The sequence below is a fragment of the Serinus canaria genome, chromosome 1A (genome assembly GCF_022539315.1).
Source record: "Serinus canaria isolate serCan28SL12 chromosome 1A, serCan2020, whole genome shotgun sequence".
NCBI lineage: Eukaryota > Metazoa > Chordata > Aves > Passeriformes > Fringillidae > Serinus > Serinus canaria.
In genome coordinates this window covers 50,178,814-50,204,231 of record NC_066314.1, presented here as the reverse complement: position 1 = coordinate 50,204,231, position 25,418 = coordinate 50,178,814, and the positions used below count along the sequence as shown (strand labels likewise).

General features: G+C 43.7%; 1 protein-coding gene across 4 annotated transcripts; it reads right to left on the bottom strand.

Annotated features, from left to right (window-relative positions):
- Nucleotides 1-11,398: 11,398 nt before the first annotated feature.
- IFT27 (intraflagellar transport 27) lies at nucleotides 11,399-24,416 on the bottom strand. Of its 4 annotated transcripts, none has more exons than XM_009086453.4 (8): nucleotides 24,295-24,416; nucleotides 20,652-20,731; nucleotides 19,531-19,590; nucleotides 18,811-18,870; nucleotides 17,746-17,863; nucleotides 17,323-17,432; nucleotides 17,020-17,121; nucleotides 11,399-16,398 (listed from the first exon to the last, which is right to left on the bottom strand). In XM_009086453.4, exons 1-7 carry the CDS (start codon nucleotides 24,326-24,328, stop codon nucleotides 17,023-17,025), a joined length of 561 nt encoding a protein of 186 aa, XP_009084701.1. In that variant the 5' UTR covers nucleotides 24,329-24,416; the 3' UTR covers nucleotides 11,399-16,398; nucleotides 17,020-17,022. The 4 variants fall into 4 exon arrangements, with proteins under 4 accessions (XP_009084701.1, XP_050843963.1, XP_030094209.1 ...); XM_050988006.1 differs by having other exon boundaries at nucleotides 17,020-17,118; XM_030238349.2 differs by having other exon boundaries at nucleotides 24,153-24,299.
- Nucleotides 24,417-25,418: the final 1,002 nt, after the last annotated feature.

The window sequence follows — 25,418 nt, the reverse complement described above, 5'->3', positions numbered from 1 at the left end:
CGGGCGGCGGTGCGGGCGGAGCGCTCCGCGGCCCGCGGTGCTGAAGGACAGCTCCCTGCCCGCGCCGCCCGCCCTGCCCGCGCCGCCCGCGCCCCAGCATCCGCGGGCGGCAGCCTCCCTCCTCCTCCGCCCCGCTCCGCTCTGCGCGGGCAGGCACAGGCAGCAGGCAGGCAGCGAGGGGCGGGGGGGCAGCCTGCCCCCGCCCTGCGCCTCGCCCGTCGCTGCCGGCTCCGGCAAGGGTCGCTTCCCCGCGGCCGCCGCGGAGCCCAGGGGAAGACGGCGCTGGGTCTCTCCCTCGCTTATCGCCTTCCCCCCCCCACCGCCGCCCCCCAGCTCAGCCTCCTTCGCATTCCCGGCGTAGGTACCCGGAGCTGCGAGTGCGACCCACACACCGCAGTTAGACCCGCACAAAACTTCAGTCAGCCGTTTCTCTGCCCAGGAGGCGGGTGAAATGTAACGTGGAAGGGTAATTTAAAAATAAGCATGTATTTCTGCTCTTATTGTTGTTGTTATGATTTTTAAGTGCTTGCTCTTCACTCTTCTCGGGTTTGCTGCAAGTTGCATATGTCTTGGTGTTGCTCGTTTTCTGTCCCTCTGCCTCCCCCTGACCAGTGTTGTGTGGATCCCCATGTTCTTACTTTGTCTTTGGGGATTTCACTGAAATCCCAGTGCCTGCTCTGAGAAGCAGACATTTTGGGAAGATTCTTCATGAGAAAGGACGATTTATGATAATTAGTATCATTTTGTTAAGGAAAGACACCCCAAAATTGAATACCTCCACCCCCTCAACCCTGGGAAAGCAATCCACCTTTCACATCCTCATTTTACACAGAAAGATGCATGAGCTGAATGGATGCAGACTGAAATCTATCACTGCTTAAGTTTCCTGTGTCAGCCACAATCCGATAGTACAGGGAACACATACAAAATTGTGCAATACTGACATCTAAGTATGTCATAATCCTCTCTCTCTTCCTCAGCAGTATCATTACACCAGGTTAATTACATTAGTCACCTCCTGGTTCTATACATGTAGCTGCTCATTAATGCAACAATCATGAAGAAAATAAATCATCTAATTCTTGATGCTACCGATTTTGTTTCTCTCTGATCAGATTCATTGTTCAGTGAAAAATTAGACCAGAAGATCTGCTTTAGGTTCACTGCTGCTCTATGCGGGGGAGCAGCACTGGGGGAAGGGGGTGCTGGGAAGTTGAACCAGTTGGAGAGCTTCAGCCATGCTGCAATTTCATAACTCCAGTTACCTCTTCTCCCTATTCCCTCTCTGGGTGCAGACTGGGACTGCCCTTCTAGGACAATTTGTCCCAGGACTCATGGACATGAAGGGCTCTATAGCAAGCAGTCAGGGTGCAGCAAACTGGCTGCCCTACAGACCCTGGGTCATTTCCTTCATTTGGAGGGCACAATCCAGGCTGCCCTCACAGCTGAGACTGAGGTAGAGGTGTTTACCAGCAAGCACTCATGGTGTCCAGCATCAGCCATATGCAAATCACCACCAGCAGGCAGAAGAGGCCCCAGAGAAGGCAGAAGAAGGGAGAGGTCGTAGAAGAGAGTGCAGGTTGAGATCACTGAAATATTCTTTTTATCTAGAACGCAGTACCTAGTTCACCTGGAGGAATCCCAACCTTTTCCTCTGCCATTGGAGCTGGGGAGGCTCTTTCTGTATCCTGGAGCTGCTGAACGGCTGGGGATGAATAAGGGGGCAGGTGCATATTGTGCTCTGCATTTTTACTACTCTGAGTACAGCCTGCTGCAAGAATGGGGAGGATGGTAGTTTGTAGACAGGCTCTCTGAACTGATGATCTTGGTGCATAGGAATTTTGGGAGGCAGAGGGATGTGGAGAGCACCCCTAAGCTGGTGGGAAATTATGGCTCTATAAAGGATGGCCTGTGTTGAGAAGGCTCCATGAGGCTCTTAGCTAGGAAAGCTAGGGAAAATCACTCAGGGACCTCTCCTCCCCTTATATATCTCCTGAAAGAAGGAAGGGGCCTTGAAGAGGAAGGCATAAGGGAAGACTAAATAATTCTTGGAGCGCTGAGCATTTTGTTTTTGTGTTAGTGGTTGTTCCTTTCCAACCCCACCCCAAAATTCAAATCTTCTCATTCTTTAAAGAAAGATAGAAAGCCTGGGCCAGGAGTCTGAAAGATTCTGAAGAAAAAAACTTCATTTGGCTATTCTTACACTTAAATCCATCAGACACAAACATTTAATGTGTGGGCAACAAAACCACTCTGGAATGCTGGACCTCATACTTCCAAGGAGGGTTGGCTCCTCAGTTACTCTGTACTCTCAAATAGTCCATTACAGCAACAAGAGAAGTCCATGTTCTCTCCAAAGAAATTGCCAGTGTAAGAGGGCCACGTTTGCAGGGTGGCAATTTCTATAATCTCTGGCTAAACAGAAGTCAGACCTATGAGAGCTCAGTGCATCTCATGATCAGAGATAAACATGGCTTCCTGCCTCAGACTTCCCAATTTCCAGAAATAATTCTCTTTCTGTTACGCTACTTATATACTCTTAGACCATTCACAATAATCCCTCTACAGTTCTAAATGCCACAGGAGAAGAATGGAACAAAGGCAATGCAAATGCCAGATTGTCCTGTGTGACTGCTTATGCTGTGGTTAGATGCTGTGTTGAGATTTTGTCTTTTCTACAAGGAATCATTAAAAATTATAATACAAAACAGGAACACAGAATAAAACCACTGTGGCAGATTTTTACAACAGTCGCATCTTCTGAATAGTGCAACACAGAATGACATCTATAGAAAAGTAAGGAAAGAGAAATTAATAGTCTGGAGGAAATAGAGAGATTTTAAATTACATTTTAAATTACTTGAAATGAGAAGCTGATGAGACAGGGAGCCACAGGAAGTCTGCTTCCAATGGCAAACCAAGAGTGCTGCTATTTGTGGAGAGAAGGGGCCATGCTGTAGAAAAAAAAGGGGCACGAGAAAGATGCAGGAAGCGAGATGAAGGGCACAAAGTCGGAAGCAACTCCATGGGATGGTAATGAGACTGAATAGTGTTTGTGGATTGAGTACTGCAGTGGTGCTCTTTGGCACATAGGATAAAATCAAATAGCAGTAGTGTATAAAAATTGGATCTAGGAATCTTCATCCTGGGGAGGCCAGCTGAGAAGGAGCTGTTGTAATGAGCTGTAAAAGAGATAGAGTTGGTGCAGCTGCATTTGCAGGCAGAGCAGAGGTGTTAATAGGGAAATGCACCAGCAGAGGAGATGTCAGGAGAAACAAACTGGGGTTAGGGTGATGATCATAGAAATAGAAGCCAATGAGGCCGAGAAAAGAGAAATGAGATATGGTATATAAAGAGAATTAAAATGTAAGATATTCAACTGAAGAAGAAAAAAGTCACATATCTGTATCATTAGAAAAGCAGATGGAGTGATCCAAGTGGTCATCATTGACGTCCAAAACAGAAGGTCCCAAAGCACTTAAACATTATTTGCATCATATCTGCATACTGGTGGTTTTCTTAGACCAACAAACTAGAAAGCCATGGAAAGAAGATTTGTGGGTTTTGCCAGAGACTTGCAGGTGAAGGAGCTAGACATGGAGATGATAGACATAGGGAGATAAATACAAGTGGAAAAAGCCTCCCTCGGCCTCTCTTCTCATCTTCAAGTGCATGTAACTTGAAGATCAACAACATCAGACAATCAACACTATAGCAAAGTCATCTCTAGTGTAAACCTGTGACCAGAAATTAAGGAAGAAGGGAGATACAGGATGTGGAGGTCTATCAATTAAAATGAGCAGATTTCCATGCAAAATGGGTGCAGGTTCTGCCCTGGGAGTGCCTAAAAAAACTCTTGTGATAGACAGAAGTGGACTCTGGAAGGCACCAAGTATGAGATTCTAATGCTGCCATACAGAAGACCCTCAGTTTCTCACTTATGCCCTCTTCCAAGCTAAATCTTGCACAAATGGTTCATTTAGCCTCACAATGCTCCTACAAAGTAACATGTTCATTAGTTTGCAGAGGCACTGAAAAATCCAGAACATGTTCATAAAGCACACCAAAGTGAAAGTGTTTGTGCTGATTTTAGTGGGATCTAGGTGCTGTTATGAATGAATTGGGTACCCACAGGTACCCAAGATAAAGGTTTCAGATTGAGTCTTGGAAGCTACAACTCCTGTGCTTTCCATGTGAGACCCATTTTTCCCTTTTTCTTACGCACCTTTTCTTTCATTGAGTGGTATACTTCAAGATGGCTGGGAAACAAAAAGTGTCCTTTCATGGGCCCTGAGGGTTGATTTCTGCAAAAAAGGAATGCCTTCCTTCTCTACTCAGAAGAGATAGTTGCAGAAGACTGAGATACCAGGATGAATTTTCCGCCATGATGAGTTGCTGCAATGTGAACTGTTTTGCCTCCCTTTCTCTCTCCATGCTATGCTAAGGTTTGTATGTACAGCAGCTTCCTAATCAATAGAAATAGAAAAAAATCAATACCTGCAACCCATTAGCTCTAGCAGAGGGCAGGCTGCTAACAAGTCATTCTAGCTGGAATTCTAGTATTTGGTAAAGCACTCTCAGTGAGCATATATGCATATATATATATATATACATACATATATATATATATATATACACACACGCACACATGAGCCGAATATGACTAGCAGAGAATATAAGTTGTGAGAACATTCCCCCTCCCACTAGCCCGTCTATCCCTATGTATTTACATAAGTATGCTAAACTAAAGACACTCTTCCCCACTCAGATGCTGTGCCTCATACTTATCCTCTCCAGAACACACAATTATCTACACATAATCTATATTCCCAGATACCTTCATGTTGGACTGTATTGAGTATAAACAAATACATGCCTCTGCATTTCCTTACCCCTGCATTAACCATATACCATAGAAATCCAGCTTGAGATTCACTTATTCACAAGCATACAGCCATTCTTTCACCTTTGCTGTATCCCTAGATCCTTCATGGAAATTCTCTTTTTAGTTCACATTCATATCCAATGCCAGACACAGACAGTTCCCACTGACATCTACATACATCCAACCCTCGAAGCATATTCCAGGCAACAAAAAGTTGGTGAAAATGTTTTGGCACAGATTTTGTAATCAGAATCTGCTCGATGGTCTAAGGCACAAGGAAGAGTCTCCAAAAGGGTTTATAGAGGCAATGGGTCTCACTGCCCTTTGTGCCTGAAATATGAGCACCAATAACTATGTTACCCTCAGTAAAGCCTTTGTCCATTTATCCACTGACTGTAACTAGATTAGACCATCACTCCTGATTTATCTCTCATGGAATGGGTGGTTTCTTCTGATCAGCTTCAGAAAGTCCAAATTAAAAGCAGTCATCATTTATTGACAAACAGTTTTATGAAATTCCCCTGAGGAAATATACATGGACTGTGGTTTGGTTCTTAAAGAAAAGAAATCAAACAACCATGTTTCCATGTAAACATAGTAATCAGAGAAGAAGTCTAAAAAGAGAAGCACCTTACTTTTTTCTAAAGTCTTTCAGAATCTTCTTGGAAGCATCAGTGCAATGATAAATGCTGAGGAAAAGGTGAGGCATACAGTGAGGATGGTTTGTGCTGACACTGATCGATATCCTGTGATATCAGTCTTCCTTTCAGTGTAAAGGGCACAGATGGGGACAGACAAGAGGATCTTGTGCAGCCACATCTATTCAGTATCATCATTTAAAGCCACAATATGGCCCTAATATGAGCTTTTGCCATCTAGACCTCTGCAGCCACAGAGGTATCACTGGGCCTTCCTCCATGGACAGACTTGATCTCCTAGGTCTGGTGGTACTGACACAGACAGTACTGCAAAACAGCTATGCAAACTTTCATCTTTAGGATACCCTAAGCTTTTCTTCTGTCAGATAGTTTAGGATATTGGGGCAGGAATATTGGACATTTAGCTTCTCTGATGCTCAATTAGCACACCAGGGTTAAAAGGATTCTTGAAGGAACATCCCAAGAAAAGGAAGAGAAATGGTTGGTGTCTAGGATAGGCTATTTAATCCCTCTGAATTTTCAGAGGGATGTTCAGGACTTCAGTGAGTTGGCATTCTAAGAGAATTCAGAATCAGCATCTCCCACTGATGCCAGAAAAAGGCTACCAATTTTAATGTGAGAAGGATTTACTTCTGTAGTCCCACATAGTCAGGGAGACATCCCATGAGGTGTAAAAGTACCTAAGACACTGTTTCCAAGCAAGTCAGCTGATACATCATGACCACAAAGCTCTAGTATTGTATGAATTCCTAGGGTTTGTCTTCGCATTACCATTGTAATGGTTTAGGATCCCTCAAGTGAATTCCTATAGAGGAAGTAGGTTAAAGACATCAGATTAAGCCAGTCAGATGCTAGACTGGAGCATTATGGTGATGCATAGAAGAGTATTCCATGGATAGAAATTGTCAAGAGGTGGTATTCTCTGCCTTGGGAATAAAGGCCTACTTTAAAAAAGGAAGCAAAACACATAAGTCTATTTAGGCTTCTATCTCCATGTTTAGACAGGGAGGAACTGTCCTGATTTTCAGTTGTGTTAAGGAGTCAGCATCTCATGTTGAATTTAGAGGGGCTCCAAACACCTCTGAAAATCCAGATTTTGATTTTGATGTTTTAATGTTATTTAACATAATAGCTTTGATCTCACAAACCAACAAATTTCTTACTAGAAATTAAATCAAAAATTCCAAAGCCAAATAGCAGGTTCATCAGTCATTCACTGCAGCTACTGAGCACTTTTGAAAATTTCTGGGAAACATCAGAAAGCAGCGTTTATTTATATGGTGGCAAATCATGGGAAGTGAGAAGCCTACTGCAGAGCAAAACAATTCCCAGCAGTGCACTTGGTTCATACAGCTCCACCAGACCACGCTCAAGGCCTTGATGATGCCTCTCTTCCACTATGTGGGTCTCTTTGGCAGCTGACCCCAGCAGAGGCTGACCAAGAACTCCAGCCAATCCTCCAAGAGCGTGGAATTATGGCTCTCCTTTGTGCTTCTCTAATTTATTTGCTCAGTTGTCATGCTCTTTAACACAGTGAGCTAGTCTGGCAGAGGACACAGGGAAGCATCTTTCAGCCATGCTCGGCAGTCCATAGCAGAGACATGGGAACATACACAGGAGTAGGCAGCTCAGAGCAGGCTGTTTTTTCCCTGGGTTACGGGGGCGGCTGGGAGATGAGCAATCCCCTATGCAGAGCTGGTCCTCCTCCCATGCTCATCACTACTGCATTCTCTGACAGGATCCTTTTCCTGTGTCTGTTAGATAAAACTATTCATTTGCCATCTTTCCACTAGCCAGTCTGAAATGACAAAACACTTCTCTATTTCACAGACCATTGGGACTCTCCTCTGCAACTGACCTATATTGGTTATAAGCTTCATTTGTTCTGGCCTTCACTCCTCTCTCTTCTCCCACATGGAGCACATGCACTGCTCCTCCCCCTCAAACAAACACCTTTACACATCCAAGGACATTGTAAAAATAAAATTATCACAACCTGGCCCTCTGGGAACCTCGGCTTTACAGTTTGTCCCACTCTGATGCCAACAGAATTCACAACCCAGTTCAAGAGAGACAGACAGTGAGTGAGAGAAAGCAGGCAGACAGGCACAGACAGAAGGAGATGGAGGAATCGGGGAGAGAGAAAAGGAGCAGAAGGATAGAAACAGGGCTCCTAGTCTAGAACGCAATGGAGAAAGGGGGAGGGAGTTATAGGGACAATAAAAAACATAAAAATATAGAAAATTGAAGGAAGAGAGAAAGAAGTAGATGAAAAGAAACAGAGGAAAGTATAGAAAAGAAATGGTCAAAGGAAAGAGAAGGATGTCAAGTCAGGCAGCAAAGCAAACTGGTGTCTGTGAAACAAGGCAGAAGAAATAAGAACATGCTTGTAAATATGGGCACTACTTTTTCATGGCTTCTTTTCTATTATGAGTACACTGTGAGGAAAAGGGCAAGAGGAAAGGGAAAGGAGGATAAATAAATACCTGAGCTGCCATCTTAAACAGCTTCTAGTAGTCAAGCAGATATGCTTGAAATAGGCAGTCCACAGGTTGCAAACACTCAGGTACAAATCGCAATTCAGCAGGTAGGAAACTGTCTGCACTAGCATAGTGGCATTTACATTCCTGGGTCCACTGGGTCTCTCTGTGCACTGGCAGTGAGCCCTGAATGTATAAACATGCTTCTGTTTAGTACTGGGGAATTGTGCTCTGATGGCTGCCCTGCCACCGTTTTCAGGTTCCAATAAGAAAACCTCAGCCCCAACCATACGGATGCAGTTGATCTCCCTTCTCTTCATACAAATCCCTTCCTCCCCACTGCCTGATGCCAGCTTGTTTGCATTCCAAGAGTTCATCTCTATCTAGCATTGTTTTTTTGTTGCTCTGCTTTCACTCTTCTCTTTCCTTATGGCTCCCCATTCTTCACACCCATTCATTCAGCTCACCCTTACACAGGCCTGTAGAAACACACACACACAGACACACAGACACACAGACACACACACACACACACACACACACACACACACACACACACAGAGAATTTATCTCCACCTCTGTAGTTATCCACTTATCTATGAGTGTAGTACCAGGCTGGCACACATCTCTCTCTCACAGACAATCCATTGATTTCCACACCACAACCCTGCCAAATCTGCCTCTTTCCTTCCTTCACAGCCTTTCTCTTGCTGCCTCCCAGCCACTCGGTTTCTTTGTCTCCTCTCCCTGTACAGTTCTGTATGTTTTTCCTCTCTTTGATCCATTCTTCCTTCTCCCCAACTCTGTCCATCTGTCTGTCTGTCCCTCCTTCCCACAGTTCTCTCCAGCTGATACACATGTACCCCAGTGTCTCTCTCCCTCTCTCCCGCTGCCACATTTCATTTCTTTGTGTCTCCTACTCCTACACACCCAGGCCCACACTTGCTCTCTCCCATACTGAGAGGAGGCAGCAGCAAAGAATTTGCTGCTGACCGCTGCATTGCTAGGAGGCAAACACATGGCTGGCCTTGTGCAGGCCAGTTTCTGCCTGAGTGCCCCAAGTCACATATCCCCAGCATCATCTCCAGCACTGGGAAAACAGATGGTAAAATAAATGAGTGCAGTCTGATAAAAGGAGGAAAAGGTGCCTGCCTTGGATGCTTCTTACCCACACAGAGATACACATCCGACATGGGCACAACCCTCTCACTCCTATACCAGTGCAGCTTTGTGCCAGAACTAGCCAGCTGAACAGGGCACAAGCTCTTCCCTAGCACCAAATGGAGAGGGGTAGGAGAGGGTGGTAGTAAATAGAATGACCAGTGGCTATTTTTCTGACCGCAGCTTCTAATCCTGGAAAGCAAAGTACATGGGAGGAAATAAGCAGTCTTAAGGTGATGGGAAGGGCTGATATCAGGGAAGGTGTAGCAGAATTGTGGGGACATACAGGACCTCCACACGCCAAGGAAAAACGCAAGAGGCATGGACAGGGAAAGGAATCAGGTATCAAAACAGCTGTGGACCAAGATGGCATTCAGGGATCACTTTTATCTCAGTGAAGAGGGAATGCCAACATACTGGCAATCTCAGCTGTGAGGGTCATCAAGAGCAATGACATACTCTGCTGAAGGGCAATAGCTCCATATCTCAAAAGGGATAGAAACCAGAGAGCAAGGTTTGCATTACTCTGCTTTTGCTCATATCAGAACCATCCTCCTGCTCTTATCCAGTTCCACGACACTGTCCAAGAATGCTCCTTTACCACCTCCCCAGATACCTCCATCCAGCGACTTGCAGCATCCTTTCCCCTGCATTTACCTGTTAGAAGAAACCTATACTTGTTACACTTTCCAAACCCAGCAGAACTCCTTCCTAACATTTTCACATTCATTGCAGCTTCTCTTTGCTGACAACAGCACTGAAAAGCATTAGCTTAACCCCGCAAGACATCTTTCCTAGATACTCTGTTCTGCTGTGCCTACAAGCTGATTTTATGCTTGATGCTTCAACTGTAACCTGAATCTCAACACTTCCAGTTTTACAGTCCTCAAACTGAAGCCACCCAACATCACAGAAATAAAGTCCTAGAACTGGCCCACAATGCCCACACATAACTGTTAGACTAAGAGAGAGCAATGCTTCATAGCAAAAGCAGAGAAGGGAAACCAACACAGAAAATATTCCTTCCATCCCTTTTGCTGTATGAACTGATTGTGAAGTTTCTGTTGTGACATATCAATGCTCAAGTCATAGTGGGCATTTCTGCCCGGTCAGATGGAGGTGCAGGTTCTCTTTCCTTTTCCTGAATGTTTTCATGATGCAATATCAGTGCTAAGATGCCCAACATTTGGGAAGAATGATGTGCAGAACTCCATGATATCAGAAGGCTAATGAATTGCTTTATTATACTATATTATACATATATATAACTATATTACAAAGAATACTAATGAGTACTAAAGAAAACTAAAAAATACTAAAGAGAACTAAACTGTTCTCCTGACAGTCAGAACACAGTTTTTTGTGATTGGCCAAGGAAACAAAACAATCCTCAGCAGAATCCAATTACCAAATTCCTTCAGGTAAATAATCTTCAGACACATTCCATATGTGCAAAAACACAGGAGCAGCAAATGAGATAAGAATTGTTTTTTCTTTCTCTGAGCTTCCTTGCTGTGATTCCCAGGAAATATCCCTGGGAAATTGTGCCTGCTTGTCCTCTATTAAGAGAGCTACGGCTACAATGCAACATCACAATTTGGCATAAATGTATGTGTTGTTGCCTGCTTTCCCCCTCCCCTCCCCTCCCCTCCCCACCTCCCACCCCACCCCCCCACCAGAAAAAAAAAAAAAAAGCACAACGGTCATAATAATTTTTGGCAAAGGAAAATAGAGATAGCGGATATAGCACTGGAATTAATTTGTGTTTTGAATGTGTTTATGAAGATGTGTGGGTACCAACTGTAGATATCTATTTCCCTTCACTCAGAAATTCCCTCAGAAGAGCTGTACTCAAATATGAATTTCCAACATCTCTTCACACTCTTCCACCCTGATAGTCTGATAGTGCCCTCAGCATACCTACTTTATTTTTTCTGGTCTCACCTAGGTATGCTGTCTACAGCCACTGCTGCTCACAGCATCACAGCTTGCTGTGCTTATCTCCCCACACTATTCCTAGGTTCATCATTCTGGATCCTTGCTACTGCCCTTTCAAATTCCAGTGTCAACCCTGTCACATAGACTTTAACTCTTCCTGCCTTGTTCTAATGCAGGCCCTACATCTTAAACCTAAACTGATGGCTACCAGTGGCCTTCCTCATTATGGCTCTGAATCCCCCTGGCTGCCCTTGGCCCTAAAAATCTCCTTTCAGTTATTTATTCTTATCACTTGCCCTTCCACCTGCAAGGTCACCCAGCTCTACCCTGTATCCTCATTTTCCCTCAGTGGCTCATGCAAAAATTACTTTTCCTTCCACTTTTATTTTCATACAGCATTCTAAAAGACAGAAAAAGCCTCAGGTTTTCCCATCCCTAAATCCCACCTTCCCAATCTGCCTCAGCAAATTCTTTGGGCTCTCCATGAAGGAATACAGACCTACATATTTCCTACATATTCCTGTTCCCCTATTGCTCCTGCATTTTCCCCTGTCTGGGACACAGAAGTCGATCACTTCTGCCTTTATATCCTTTTCCTCACAGTCCCTATCTGGCAGCCCTCATATTGGCTATTTTTCTAGTACTTGTGCAGAAAGATCACAGGCTCCACATATCTCCAATTGATGTATATCTGGCTGGAGGGAAACTCATCAAACTGACCCCATCCCTGACCCCAGCTTGACAGGTAGGGTCTGTCATATTTCCCTTTTAAACATTTCCAGATTAAATCCCAGAGACCAGGAAAGGGAGCAATTCTAAGCTTCTCTTGACAAACAACTCTACGGGAGGAAATACATAAAGCCATGACAGTCAAACAAAAGACATCCAAGGAGTAAAAAAACCCTACCAAAAATTCCCACCAAAACCCCAGGTTAGAAGGAGAACAGCTAGTGTCTGACAAAGTTACACTGCAGCAAGCTCTGAAGAGCCCAGATGAGGCTGCCAGGACTCTGTTAGTGGTCTCCTGCCAGGAAATTACACCCTAGACTGAGCAACATTCCCATCTCTCAGGTGACTTCAACAGAGTCACAACAGCTAAAGAGCCCTGAAAAGACTGAGTCTAGCTCTCTTCTTCCTCCCTCCCCCAAGCATTGTTGTTCTGGGTCAACAGAGCCAAGGGCAACTGGCACATAAGACATTGTTCTCCAGGCAAAATGACAGCAGGAGGAGGAAATAGGACAGGAGAAGTAAAGAAATTATGTGCCCCTAGGCCAAAAGAGATGTTGAGGAGGCCAACATGGCCCTTGAAGTGCTTCTGCTCTGAGTCCACCTTTGAGAAGTCCCTCAGCCCTAGGTTCCACAGAGTACCATCTGCAAGATGGAAAAATTACTTGTTAAGAGCAAGCAGAGGTGGATATTGTCCACCAAGGAGAAGATACGAAAAGGACTGAGATTGCATGGGGAGAGAGGGGTCCCATCATGCAGGTGTCAATAATAGGAATGTCTTCCTGCCACTAGCAAATTATCTGACATCATGCTGCTGACTTTGTGTAGGCAGATGAGACCACAACTGCAAGCAACTGCCACCTGAACGTCAGAGATACAGTAATTATTAAAAACAGAGCACAGCCTTGAGTTGCATAAGGACCCCCACAGATCTGCATAAGCACCAGCAGAAAGCAGTTGCTGCCTCCAGAACAGAAATGCAGTGTTTTCCCTGCTGTCAGCACCTGCGTCAGGCTCCCAGTTTCTCTTGAGATACAGCTCTTAATTGGGATAGATTGTACGTTTTCTGCCCAGCTCCCAGTTTAATTGCTAGTTTATGACTTAGCCTGTTTTGTGCTTTCCACGCTACTTCTTTCCTCACTTAATCTAATAGAATTATAGAAAGTATTGCTGGGAGGACCTCAGGAGGCCACACAGTTTATCCTTCTGCCCCAAGGCAGTATTTTATTTTCAACAACATCATGTGTCTTTTGCTACCAGGTCAGATCGGTCCAAGATGTATAGTGGGTAAAGAAATGAAGCTTACCCAGGGGAGTCAATTGGCATAAAATACTAAATCCAGCTCTTCAAGTCACTGAAGTTATATCAGAAATAACCCTGATCCAAATGGTGTCATTTATCAGATCAGTCTTTTAAAAGATGTCCTTTCTTTAAGTTTAAAGTCTTTAAAATGAACAAATCTCTAGAAGAAACTGTTTTGACAGCCCCATTTCAGTATATTTAATGCTTCATTATGAACAGCAGTGACCATTCCATTGTTAAGACTTAACAGATCTTATCACACTGTAATCAGCTTTGAAACTCCTATTAATTCCCACAATAAAACCTGATCTTTCTGGAATTTTACATCCTGAATTTCACTCTGCAATAGACTATGTCTGGCAAGACAAAACAAAACCATTAAAGCATCTTTAATATGACAACTTTACATAAATGAATTTCCAGTAAAATTTCAGAATGTCAGACAGCTACTTAAGGCTTTTTCTTCCAAGACAATTTGACTAAAAATTCCACTTTTGTTTTCTTTTGTCTATTAATCTAAGAAGAAATGTCTTGCAGCCTTGGGAATAGATAATGCAGAAATTAGAAGGATAAAAAAAAAAATCAGCTGGCGATGTATCAAGCTAAGTAAAGCAGGGCACAAGTATAACAGAGATTCTGTGCAGACCCATGAGGACCAAAGGAAAGGTAAGAAGGAGGGACTCCAGGAAGGAAAGAAATGGTTTTGTCTAATCAAACAAGCAAGCAGGAGAAAGGATTATGTATCTATTAAAACCAGTTAAAGGCCTGTTTGTTTCCTTCCCCCTCTTTTGAAATTTCAGTTCTGGTTGAGCTGGGCTTTTTCTGTGTTGTAACACTCATGCTGAGCACCTGCAGCACTGCACAGCTGGACAAAGCAGGGGAGCTGTAAGAAGACAACAAGCTTCCTGGTCAGCAGACAGACTTTCTGTCTTCCTCCCACTGGTCTCCACAGCATCTGTAATTCAGATTGATGCTAAGCCTATAAGCAGCAAACACACATCCTCACTCTACAGATGTGACTGCCAGTTAGTAAACAGGTAGGAGAAACTTAATAATGGCTCCAGACTCTTACTCATCCTGCCGGTCCAGCTCACTTACTCATCACCCTGAACTCCTTCACACAGAGACAAAACTATTTCCCACAATCTTCCCATGTTTTCTACCCCCTCTTCACTCCTAGCCTCTACAACCAAGGTCACAATTAAGCCAGGAGAATAGCAACAACCACCACTAGCATCAGGCTGATATCATACAGCACATTAGCCAGGAAGGACAATATATTACGCTGTTAAAATAGATTTGAAAGGGTTGAGATTGTTATTGGCAAACACACTATTCTGAAGGACATTAAACTGTGTCCACACTAGTGCTTGAAATAGTCCTGCAAAAAGCAAGTTGGACAACATGCTTTAGACACGACTTCTTTTCCAATAGTGGTTGTGGCCTGTGGAAGAGGGAAAGGGGCAGTGGGTGAATCCCTACTGTTAGCTAATTAGATCATACATTTCCTCTCTCAGGCAATACATCTTTCCCTGCATGGGCTGCATTTTTCTTCACTAACTTCTCAAAAGCAGTTTCCCTATAAATCACAAATCACCACTGCAAGCATTCCCTTAATGAGCTCCTCCAGCCTTTGCATTTATTTTATAAAACAGCATTCACCAATCTTCATCTTACAGGCGCATTTAGAGTGTTTATTTGAAGTTATGGGAGGTCCTTCAGGGCAGAGAGATAGACTCCCTCGTTAAAGACTGCACAGAATTAATTTTATTACATATTCCCAAGGCATTCTTCCCCCTAGATTCACCATGTCACAGGTGACATACACATTTGGTATGTTATTTTCAATATGAAAAAATATGTGTCATGTTTTGTGATCACATTGTCAATAGAACCAGAGGGAAATGAGATACCAAGTAAAAACAAACCTTCTTTGGATCAGCACAGCATCCAAAATAGCTTTTATTCTTACTAGTCAGAGTAAGAATAAAAGGTGCAGATAGCAGCACCTGCAAGCAAGAGTCTATATGGCCTATGTAAATCAACAGAAAACACCCAGGAGTAACAAGACAACCCATGCAAGATACAAATGCCTGTAATGCTAATCTGGTTCAAAAGGAGTGAGTCTCCTAGTTATCCTAAGTTCATAGAGAACTCCTTCCTTCTTTGGAGAAAGCAGGAGCTTTCCCAGCTTATGTCATTTTTGAGTTGGCTTTTAGCAAAAGAACCTCTTGTTTTTACTTCTTATAGATTGAGCTCCTACTCATCCTCTTTAACTGATATTCATGCTCCCTAGCGAGTTCTCAGCATTGACACACTGTTGCCAGTGAAATGAGGCCAGTGCTTCTCCAGATTCCTGAAGTGCTTCATAAAGTCTGCTACAACATCTGCAGCCATATTTCTTACGTTCAATTTAATGTACTTTTCCTAGCACTGAGCATAAAAATGATTATAAACCACACATATAGAAGTCTTGAAACACAGATTCCTGAAAAGACTGCCTGAAAAATCACTCAGTGCTCAGTCTCTACAAAGCTCAGTTTCCCTTGCCCAAGGGAGTCTACCCTAATCGGGAAGATAATGGTTAAATTTTTGAAACTCTTGGTGTTAGGCTCAGTTACAAGCAGCACCTTACCACAGATGCTTTTGCATAGTGCACTAGCAAAGACTCTATACATTGAATATCAGTACTCCACACAATAGAGCAACTCTCTCTAGGCTTTTACCCCTTCTAATACGAAATTTCTAGCCAGACACAGCTGAGTCAGAGTAACTTAGCCAGGCTGTCTTTCATTTCCTTAGTCCTGTTTCCACTAGCAACATCAGAACCGTGGTCTTTTATCTGAAATTCAATGACAAGTGAAGAGACTTTAATAAGAGGACTCTGATTTTGAGATTGAGAATTGAACCTAAACAGAATGGTATTGCCAAATTCAGCTAACAAAAATGACACAACAATATGTAAGATAATAAAGACATGAAGAAGAAAAAGTAATTTTTGTAAGTTTTAGAATCTTTAGAATAGAAAAGGTATTCTTGCAATATCACTCCATTTCGCAGCCAAGCCAATCTGGATGTGCCTGCAGGAAGCCCTTCCTGCACACTTCAAGGGAGGTGGCAGCCTAAGGAGAACTCCTGTGACCTGGGACCAGCAGGGGGCACTGCGTCACCAAGTGACAGCGGCTGGACGCGACACAGCTCCCACCAGGCAGGGACAGTGAGCCACGCCGAAGGAAAGAAACAGATTCTGGAAATTAGAAACATGCATTAGTCACCAGCATATCAATCCTACAAACGATAAAGGCAACATTGTTAAAATTGGCCTCCAACTCTGGGTGCTCTTGGAAACACACCAAAATCCATCTCTGCCTCCACACATCTCAGTCTCCAGGTGTTGGTTTTAAGGCAAAAAGCCTCCTCCTGAAAATGCTTTTCAAGGGGTAGGGCCAAATCGGTCCTGCCCTGCAGTATTTGCATCAAGGCTGGCTTAAAACGAAAAACATTCTGTCAGCTTCCTCTCTCCTTTTCCAAACCTCTAAATCCCTGCTTGTAGCAGCAGGAAGTCTGTTCAGACAAAAAGATATTAAAGCAAAGAGCTGGCAATTTCCATTCTGTCCTCCCCTTTTACTCTCCGCCTCCTTCAACCTAGCAGACTTTCAATGAGCAGAGAACCAAGTTAGAGGACATGAAAGGAATGCTGAGGTAGAAGCTTTAAAGAGAGTCTTTCTACTCGCCTATTTCTAGTTTATTTTGAATTACCAGAGGATGACCATGAGATAGCAAATAGCTCATATTTTTTCTTCTCTCTGTATTCAGTCCAGCAGGATTCTCAGTACTAGAAGAAGCTTAGAGGATAAATAAATCATACCATTCAAGCTAGTGAGAGAAAAGTTTCCACTTTCTCTTTGTACAGTTGGTGAAATAACTTTGCCAGGATGTGGAAAGGGGCCTCAAAATTTTTCATTTCCTTCTGTCAAGAAATAAGAAAGTTGTCAATTGCAGATGGAACAAGCATTTGACTATTTCTCCTCTGTTTCACCAAAGAAGGATTAAAACTGAGTTAGATGACAAACAAGGTGAAGAGAGTCCCCAGTTATCTTTCTCTGCCTGAAAGAGAAGATAACTTTACAAACACCCCCTTGCACAGATGGTGAAAAGAGCAGATACTCACCACTGACATCTCACAGTATTCCAGGCCATGTTTCTCAGCCCACTCCTGTGCTTGTTCCTGCTCCACAACTCGACGATCAGCTAGGTCTGTTTTATTCCCCACTAAGACACCTACAGAAAAAAAGACATGGAAGGAAAGAAAAAAAAACAGCTCATCAATGCTGACTTGTAAGCCATAAATACTGGAATATTTGTAGAAGTAACTGAAGAAGTTGTAGGCATGGCAAATAGTCTATAACTACCTAAAAAAGATTCCAAAAGGGAAACATATTCAAGCCTTATCTGCTTTTTGATAAAAGCAAAGGAGTTGGAGGGAGCCATGTCTGCCCCTGACTGAAAATAAATGTCTAATTCCACAGCTCAGCAGAAACAACTGCTGTCCTACAAGAGAGGAGTAGATAACAAGAATCACACCCTTTCTTACCTGGGATGTGCATCCCAACTGCTTGAGCCCTCAGCTTCTCCAACCATTTGTCACAGTTGTTGAAGGATTGCTCATTAGTGACATCATACACAAGGCACAGGACGTTGGGTTGTTCCCACTGCACAGCAAGAAAGGAACACTGTCAGCTCTAATGAAACTGATGTGGTCAACAGCCATGCTGTAAGCGTAGCAAACACAGCTGCTAAGATGAAAATAAAAGCCTAACACCCGGGAATCCTATGCCCTGGCTGAGGTTTCACATTTCAATTGACCCAGCTAAATCACTGACATTGGGAGAGGTGGTCTTGCTTTCCTCCCTAGTCCTGTCTGTGCAGCCCTGCCCCTTTACTTGTATCAGCTCTGGCACTCATCTGGTCCCTGGGGAAGCTGATTTTTCATGCTGAATCAGCACAAAATTAATCCTAGGAAAAAAGTAGAAAGGTTTTCTTCCAGTTTGAGAAGCTGAGCCAGCTTCTAGAGAAGACCCTTGCAAACCAGATCTAGTGCAAGTGTAAAAGTGGAATTGCTTTTGTAGGCAATGAACCATTAGGTTGACTTAGCCATCTTATGAAAGCTTACATCAATTAACTGATTCTGCTTCTCAAAATGAGATAACGCAGTAGAGAACTGTGCAGGGAAGGTCACAAATATATGAAGAAAAAAAACCAAGGGCAGGATTATGCTCAAGGACAAAAATGAATCCTGTTGGATCAAACACATCACTGTAACACAAAAAAAACCCTCCCACTGTTGAAGTTGCAGCATAACAGATGTTTTTCTAAGAAATAAAAATAACTTTAAACAACAGTACACAGAAATTCTCAGTTAAAGTTTCCTATTTCTTTTGTAAGAAAATTGCCTATCTGCTTTCCTTTCTCTGGAAAGTATTTCTTATAGTATACTTATGCAATTTTTAGAGAGGTAGAACAGGATGCATTGGCAACTGAGGTAATTATTCCCATTTACACTAAAGGCAAAGTTTGCTACATCTGCCAGACTGGGGAGCTCAGATCTTCAAAGCAAAAGCACTTCTTTGGAAGAAGAGGACTGTTATATAAGACTTACCAGTTTCTCTAGCATTTCAGAAAATAGATCTTTTCCTGCAGAGTCAAAAATGAAGAATTCCTGAAAGCGGAAACAGAAAGAAGGCTCTTGCCAAGAAAAATGCAGTGTAGGGAAAGGTTTTGGAAGTAATTACTGCAACTCGTAACTCCAACATTTTATTCAGTACAGCAGTGTCATGTCCCTAAGGGACAAATTCCCAGCACTGAGAAAACTCCAGATAATATGAGAAAATAAATAGCAATTTTTCAAGCATAAGCAGTAAAAGAGTTACTTCCAAGGCCCCAAGTCTAGTTTCCATCCCTACTGGAAACAAAATATGTGAAGTGAGACAGTATATACAAAATTTATACAAAAATTACATAAATTCCATTAATGGGAGTATAGGGCATTAAGGAAAAATAACAGATAAGCTTCGGCTTTTGTAGTTCCAAGAATCACAAACTAAACCTGAGTGCCCTAAAGGACTGAACAGAATCTCAACAAAGCTGGCAATAACTTTGGTTTAAAATGTTGTGTTGGATACAAGCATACAAAAACCACATTTTAAAGACTAAACTAACCCTGGAGTATCAGCAATTATACATGATCAGCCTAATTTCCTTAATGCAACTTAATTGCCCTATGAACATGCATAGTGATCTTCCACCAGAATGAGACTCGTGTGGGGCTTGAGTTCTGGATGTCTCTTTCTGACCCAATTTATGTCACAGAAAAACTCACCACACTATCACTTGTCTCTGGAACTGATACAGCCTTCACCAACAATTCTATGCCCGCTGTCTGTCAAGAAGAATCAGGAAAATGAGGATCAGGAGAGTTTTTAAGAGCCTGTCCAACTGCATACCAACCGTACATTGGATTGAGGCAATTCTTGTGAATCATTACAATTTCATCAAACATAGACCGCTGGAAACTCAGCAATACTCCTCCTAGCTCTGGTAACCTAATCTCACCAATATGTCAAAGACTCGTAGATTTGCTCAGCTGGCGGAAAAAGGAGGAGAACCAAAGAGATTTGCTTATTTACAGCTCAGAGTATTAGCTGAAGTCTTCAGGTCTATGTTCACTCTCCCACTGCTGCTCTAACGCACGCCTTAGAACGTTTTCCACTAACCATGTGATGAGCTAACATATGGGACTGAGATTATTTGTGCTTCTCCCACCTTTTATCTCATTCTGCTTTGTAGCTCATTTGTTTGTTCTATTTCTATCCTTAAATTCTGGTTTCCATCTTTATTTCAATGAATAAACATATTTTAGGGGGGTTTTTTCTCCACACTCATATTTTCCTTTTTTTACTTTACTTATATTTACTTTTATTTTTATCCTGCTTCTGATTAGTCATCACCATTGATTCTTACACTGAAAGGCTGCAAACTGTATCCTCTTCATCTGGGAACAGTTTCTGTAGATTATAATTATCTTGGGGCTATGCAGCACATCTTGGTGTTTGCACAGTGATAAGCGCACTGTCCACATCCACATTTAATAGTTGGAATTAAAAGCTTTCTCCTTCAGCAGTGCTTTTTCTTAGAGTAGTCCCTAAAGGGGGAAGCTCTCTAACACCACAAAACCTTGTGAAAACATTGGTTCAGTAGGAAAATCACAAGATTAACTAAATTATTCTGCCTTAAGTTTCAACACCAGCACCTACATAATGCAGACTTACAGAATGTTAAATGCTTTCTCTTCAGAATCTAAGGTGCAAGAAAGAAAACCCTCTAAGATCCCACCTTGAATGCCTCAATTTAAAATCATATTTATTTTGTTCTAGGCCTCTCAGTTTTCCCATTCATCTTAGAAAAAATTTAGACAGCAGTCTGAGCCTGTTGTATGCTTACCAGTGTGTAGTTCTTCTGAAAATGAGCGCCATCACTGCGAAACATCTGGGCCAAAGCACTCTTACCCACAGCTGGATCTCCTGCAAAACATAAAATATTTTTTGTTTCATACTAGAGAATCTTATTTTTCCTCAGTTCTAATACTATTACATGTAAGAGCCCAGATGCTCTAACTCTGAATACAGGCAATTTAACTGTTACATGAAGCACAAAACCATCTAAAAGGTAATATCCACACAAGGAAATGAATATTGCCATTATGCATACTGGTGGCTGCCATCTGATTTCTGACCTATGCACAACAACAAACGACTGCCAGATCAGGGTGGAACTGCTGTTTGTTCTAAAATTCATGCTTACTCTACTAGGAATTAAAATTTCCCAGATATGTTATTATGTGGAGAAAACTACAATGTGAAGAGGGACTGGGCTTCCTAGGAGGCTATTTCTTCTCCTTAGGTTATCCATTTCCTCAGACTCAAATCTTTGTTGTATACTGAGACAAAGCTGCTTAAGCTGGTAACATTTCTCAATGAACTCTTCTTGCTGACCCTGCTAAGAGAGCAACTCTTGCTGACTCAATGCTGCTGGTGTCTCATTAGTCGCATCCTGGGCATAACAGAAGCAAACGTCAGAGAGAAAGCACACGGCTGGAGAGAAGAGCCTGCTGATTCATCCCTGTATGGAAGGAAAAGCAAGGGGTTTTGGTTTTTGCTCTTCAAGAGCCAAGGCTTTCTGATATGGCTTGCACAACACTCCAGGCAAACCTGACAGCTGCCTGCTTTGACCTGCTCTTACAAAACTCTGAGATCCAAAGCAATCACAGGATCACAGAGCAGAATATGCTGAGTTGGAAGGGACCCACAAGGATCACTGGGTCCCACTCCTGGCCCTGCACAGGACCATCCCCAAGAGTCACACCATGTGCCCAAGAATATTGCCCAAATGCTTCTTCAGCTCTGTCAGGCTTGGTGCTGTGACCCCTTCCCTGGGGAGCTGTTACAGAGCCCAATCACCCTCTGGATGAAGAACGTTTTTCTAATATCCTAAACCTCCTCTGACACAACTTCAGGCCATTTCCTCAGGCTCTGCAGAACTCACATATGCCCATATTACTACATGAAAAAGATGATAAATCATAACTCTTTCTAAACAAAGACTTAATGCTTCAAAAGAGCTTATCATTTCTCCACATAATGTCTCACTAGCCTGGATAGTTAAAAGGACAGGAGCCAGTAATTAAAAACCTCAGTGGTTCAAGCTTTACCCTCAAAGGCACATTCGTAACAGCCAAGCCTGGAATACAAGTCTTTCACATTATGTTGTTAATAAATAAAGCCAGAAAGGAAGTATTTTACATTATGTTGTTAATGAATAAACAAAGAAAGGGGTATATTTTTGACTCTCTTACAGCTTCCTAATGGTGTTTTGAAGGAAATTGGTAAAGCTCTCTGCTCACATACTATTACAGAGGAGGAAGGGTGTTTTGGATAGTGACAATTACCCCTAGATGCATTAACCAAATGTAGTTCTTGTTTAAACATTTTTAGCATGCTTGCTTACTTTGAACTGAGTTGGGCTCATAATATTTAGACAGGAAAATCTGGTAAGTCAGCTTGTTTGTTCTCTGATCAGTTCAAGCCTGTGCGGAAGACAACACTCTGTTCTGAGTGGAAGCTATTCTGTATTTCAATAGACAATTAGATCTGTCTTTGTAAAATGAGATAGAGAGGCACACATTGCTCCAAACTGTGCAGGCATCAGCCAGCACAAATTCTTAACTAATGCATTGCCTTTTTTCACTTGACAGCCCCAGGTGTTCTTTCCCTCTTTTTATTCTCTGCCATCCTCTTAAGCCCATCACACCAGTACACTTCCTCAAAGTAAATTTCCTTGCCCTTTTCAGTTTAGTCTGGTGCACCAGTAGTGCATCTCACAGTATATATTCTATCCATATTTCTGTTATTCTGCCAGAATCTGTAGAGTCTTTCAAAAATGCTTGCTACTGCCAGCTGTTTCTCTACAATGAAAACCTTTGTGTAGTGTCTCCACAGTAAGCTCAGACAACAGATCTTTCTGCTTTATGCCTGTAAATGACCCTTGAGCTAACATAGGAATCATCTCCTATTGTCAATTCAATAGTCTCTGTTTTGCTAATAAGAGCCCTTTTCCCCTGTTCTTTTTGACCTTGGTGTAGCTCCCAATTCTGTGTCACTGGCTCTTCATAACCATTTCCTTAGGTCCACAAGAGCTCCCAGTTCCATTTTGGATGGGTTTGCTCCTATTTATGTAATTGTGTTTTCTTGTTCCCTTTAGGTTGTTGTGGTTACTCATATCTTTGGTCCCTTTCACTATAGTGGCTTTTTCTGCAACAGAGAATCTATTTTTCCTGGTCTGCTTCACTAAGTTATTATTTTTAATAATACATGGATATTATTGTGGCACATAGAAGAATGACATATGGGATCGACATTCCTGTTCTTTGTGCTGTGAACAGAATTGAAAATGCCACTCCAGACCCAATAAGGATTAAGGACATAAACCAGCCATTTAAAGAACACCTATGTGATTTTTAAATGGTTGTGGAATTGGTAACACTAAACAATGAAACTGGACAGACTTCAGCAAAGCCAGTATATTGGGAGCAGGAAACTTCCAAATTGGAAATGATGCCTATGTTTCAAGTGTAGAAGACGGGCAAGATATTCATGCTGTTCACAGCAATAGAGCCACAAGGGAGATCAATTCTTTTGCCTTTGCTAACAACCACATCTGGCTTTATATGAGTTGATGGTCAGCTGCTTCTGAGGTTAAAAAAGGCAAACATTTTATTCTGGATGAAATAATTTGGGACTAAGAATTAAACCTGGGAGGGAGTTGACTGCACACAAAGGTTTTATGGATTTGTGCTTTTGGCTGAGGCTGCACAGAGCTTCAGTGTAGAAGGAAGGGAAAAAATAAAAAGTTTTTTCACAAAGTGCTAACAGACAGCTGTACTCACTTTCAACACTTCCATAATCCATCCTGACCAAATAAATGGTCACCTCATTTTTTTCTCAGGTTAGCTTCTAAATTGCTTGGGGGAAAAGATGCCACTGTGAAGTGCTCAAACTTCTACTCCTTGTTTAGGTTTTACCTTTCTATCATACTCAGAATCATCCTAATTTCTGACATGAAGTTTTCAAATCAGCCCAAAGCAAGACTCATAAATGACGCAGCACTCACCTGCCTACCCTGCTCCCTTCACACTTTCTCCAATCTCTGCGCCCTCCTTTCCACACTGCAGAAATACTCTTTTTGGTTTGGGTTTTAGTCCTTTTTCTCAGATCCTGTCCTCGGATTTTAGCCGATCCAACTACACCTCACACCCTCCCTGGGCACTGCTCGACTGCACGTGCTAGGCGGGGGCGGGTACCGAGTGCTAATAACACACCCGACTTCCACCGTTCCTGTCCCCAGGCAGCCGAGGTCTCCCTTCTCTCCCATCGCCTCTTTCCCCACCTCTTCTCCGCCGGGGCGGCCACTCGACGAGGGGCTGTGGGAAGCCGGGCCGCCTTCGCTGCCGGCCTCGCTCGAGCCCACGGCGCCCGCTCTAGTCCCGTGTGGGCAGCGGAGCTGATGTCAGCGGGCGGGCCAGACTCACCTGCCAGCAGGCACTTGGCAGCGAGCTTCACCATCGCGCCGGCCCGGGCCCGGACGGCGGCAGCGGGGCTGCCGCCGCGCTGAGCCGAGGCCTTAGCAACCGCGTGGCCCTGGCAACCGAGAGACAACCCGCCCATTCTCATTGGCTGCGGGCCCTGCTCATCAAGGCCACTCACAGTTATTATTGGTTCTCTCGTGTATCCCCTCCCACTAGCGGTGCTGTCAATCAAAACAGGCGCTCCGCCTCTCCCAGTGGCGCCGCGGTGGTACGAGAGACGGGAAAGGGAATTCTGCCTGGCAACTAAGGACGTCATCGAGAGCCGGCTTGTTATTGGGTAGAACACAGGGGGCCTTCACCACGAGGCTGAAATGACCCTCTGGGGGCACGGCAGAAAATGATACAAGTTACGGACAAGGAGCTGCGGCAGCCCCAAGGCGGGAAGAGGCGAGCTGAAGGAGAAGCCTCCACTTCCTGCCTATGAGCCCGAGGAACGCGATGTTCCGTGCGGAAGGGCCCTAACTCCGTGCGCCTTGGTGCGCATGCGCGCGGCGGGAGCGCGGCCTGCTCCGATCTGCGCGTCCCTCGCGCCGGGCCAGGCATTTGGGTCGCGCTTCCTTCAGGGCTCGGCCGGGAGCGGTGCCCCGGGTCCGGCATTTGGGTCACGCTTCCCTCAGGGCTCGGCCGGGAGCGGTGCCCCGGGTCCGGCATTTGGGTCACGCTTCCCTCAGGGCTCGGGCAGGAGCGGAGCTGCCCCGGGCCCGAGCTTTGATGCGGCGGCTTCAAAGTCGGCCGCAAAGCTGGGTCAGCAGGAGCAGGCCGCTTGTGAGGCCGCTGTCACCCTGTGGGAGTGGAGCTGAGCTCCTTCCCTGGCCGAGCTGGCAGCTGATCCGCTCTCCTTTGCTCCAGTGCACACTTTTCCTTGTGTTTGGCAGTGTTAATGTACTCATGAAGAAAGTTCTCTTGCGTGCTGATTTCCTGGCTGCTTTCTCTTGTGCGCCCGCCCCCCCTTGTTAATTTTTGTAGCCTTTCGCTCTGCAGTGGGTTAATTTCTTTATTTTTTTTTCATATTTTAGAAATATTTCTACGAAGGTCTCCCTTGGCTACCATTGAACTATTTCTATGCC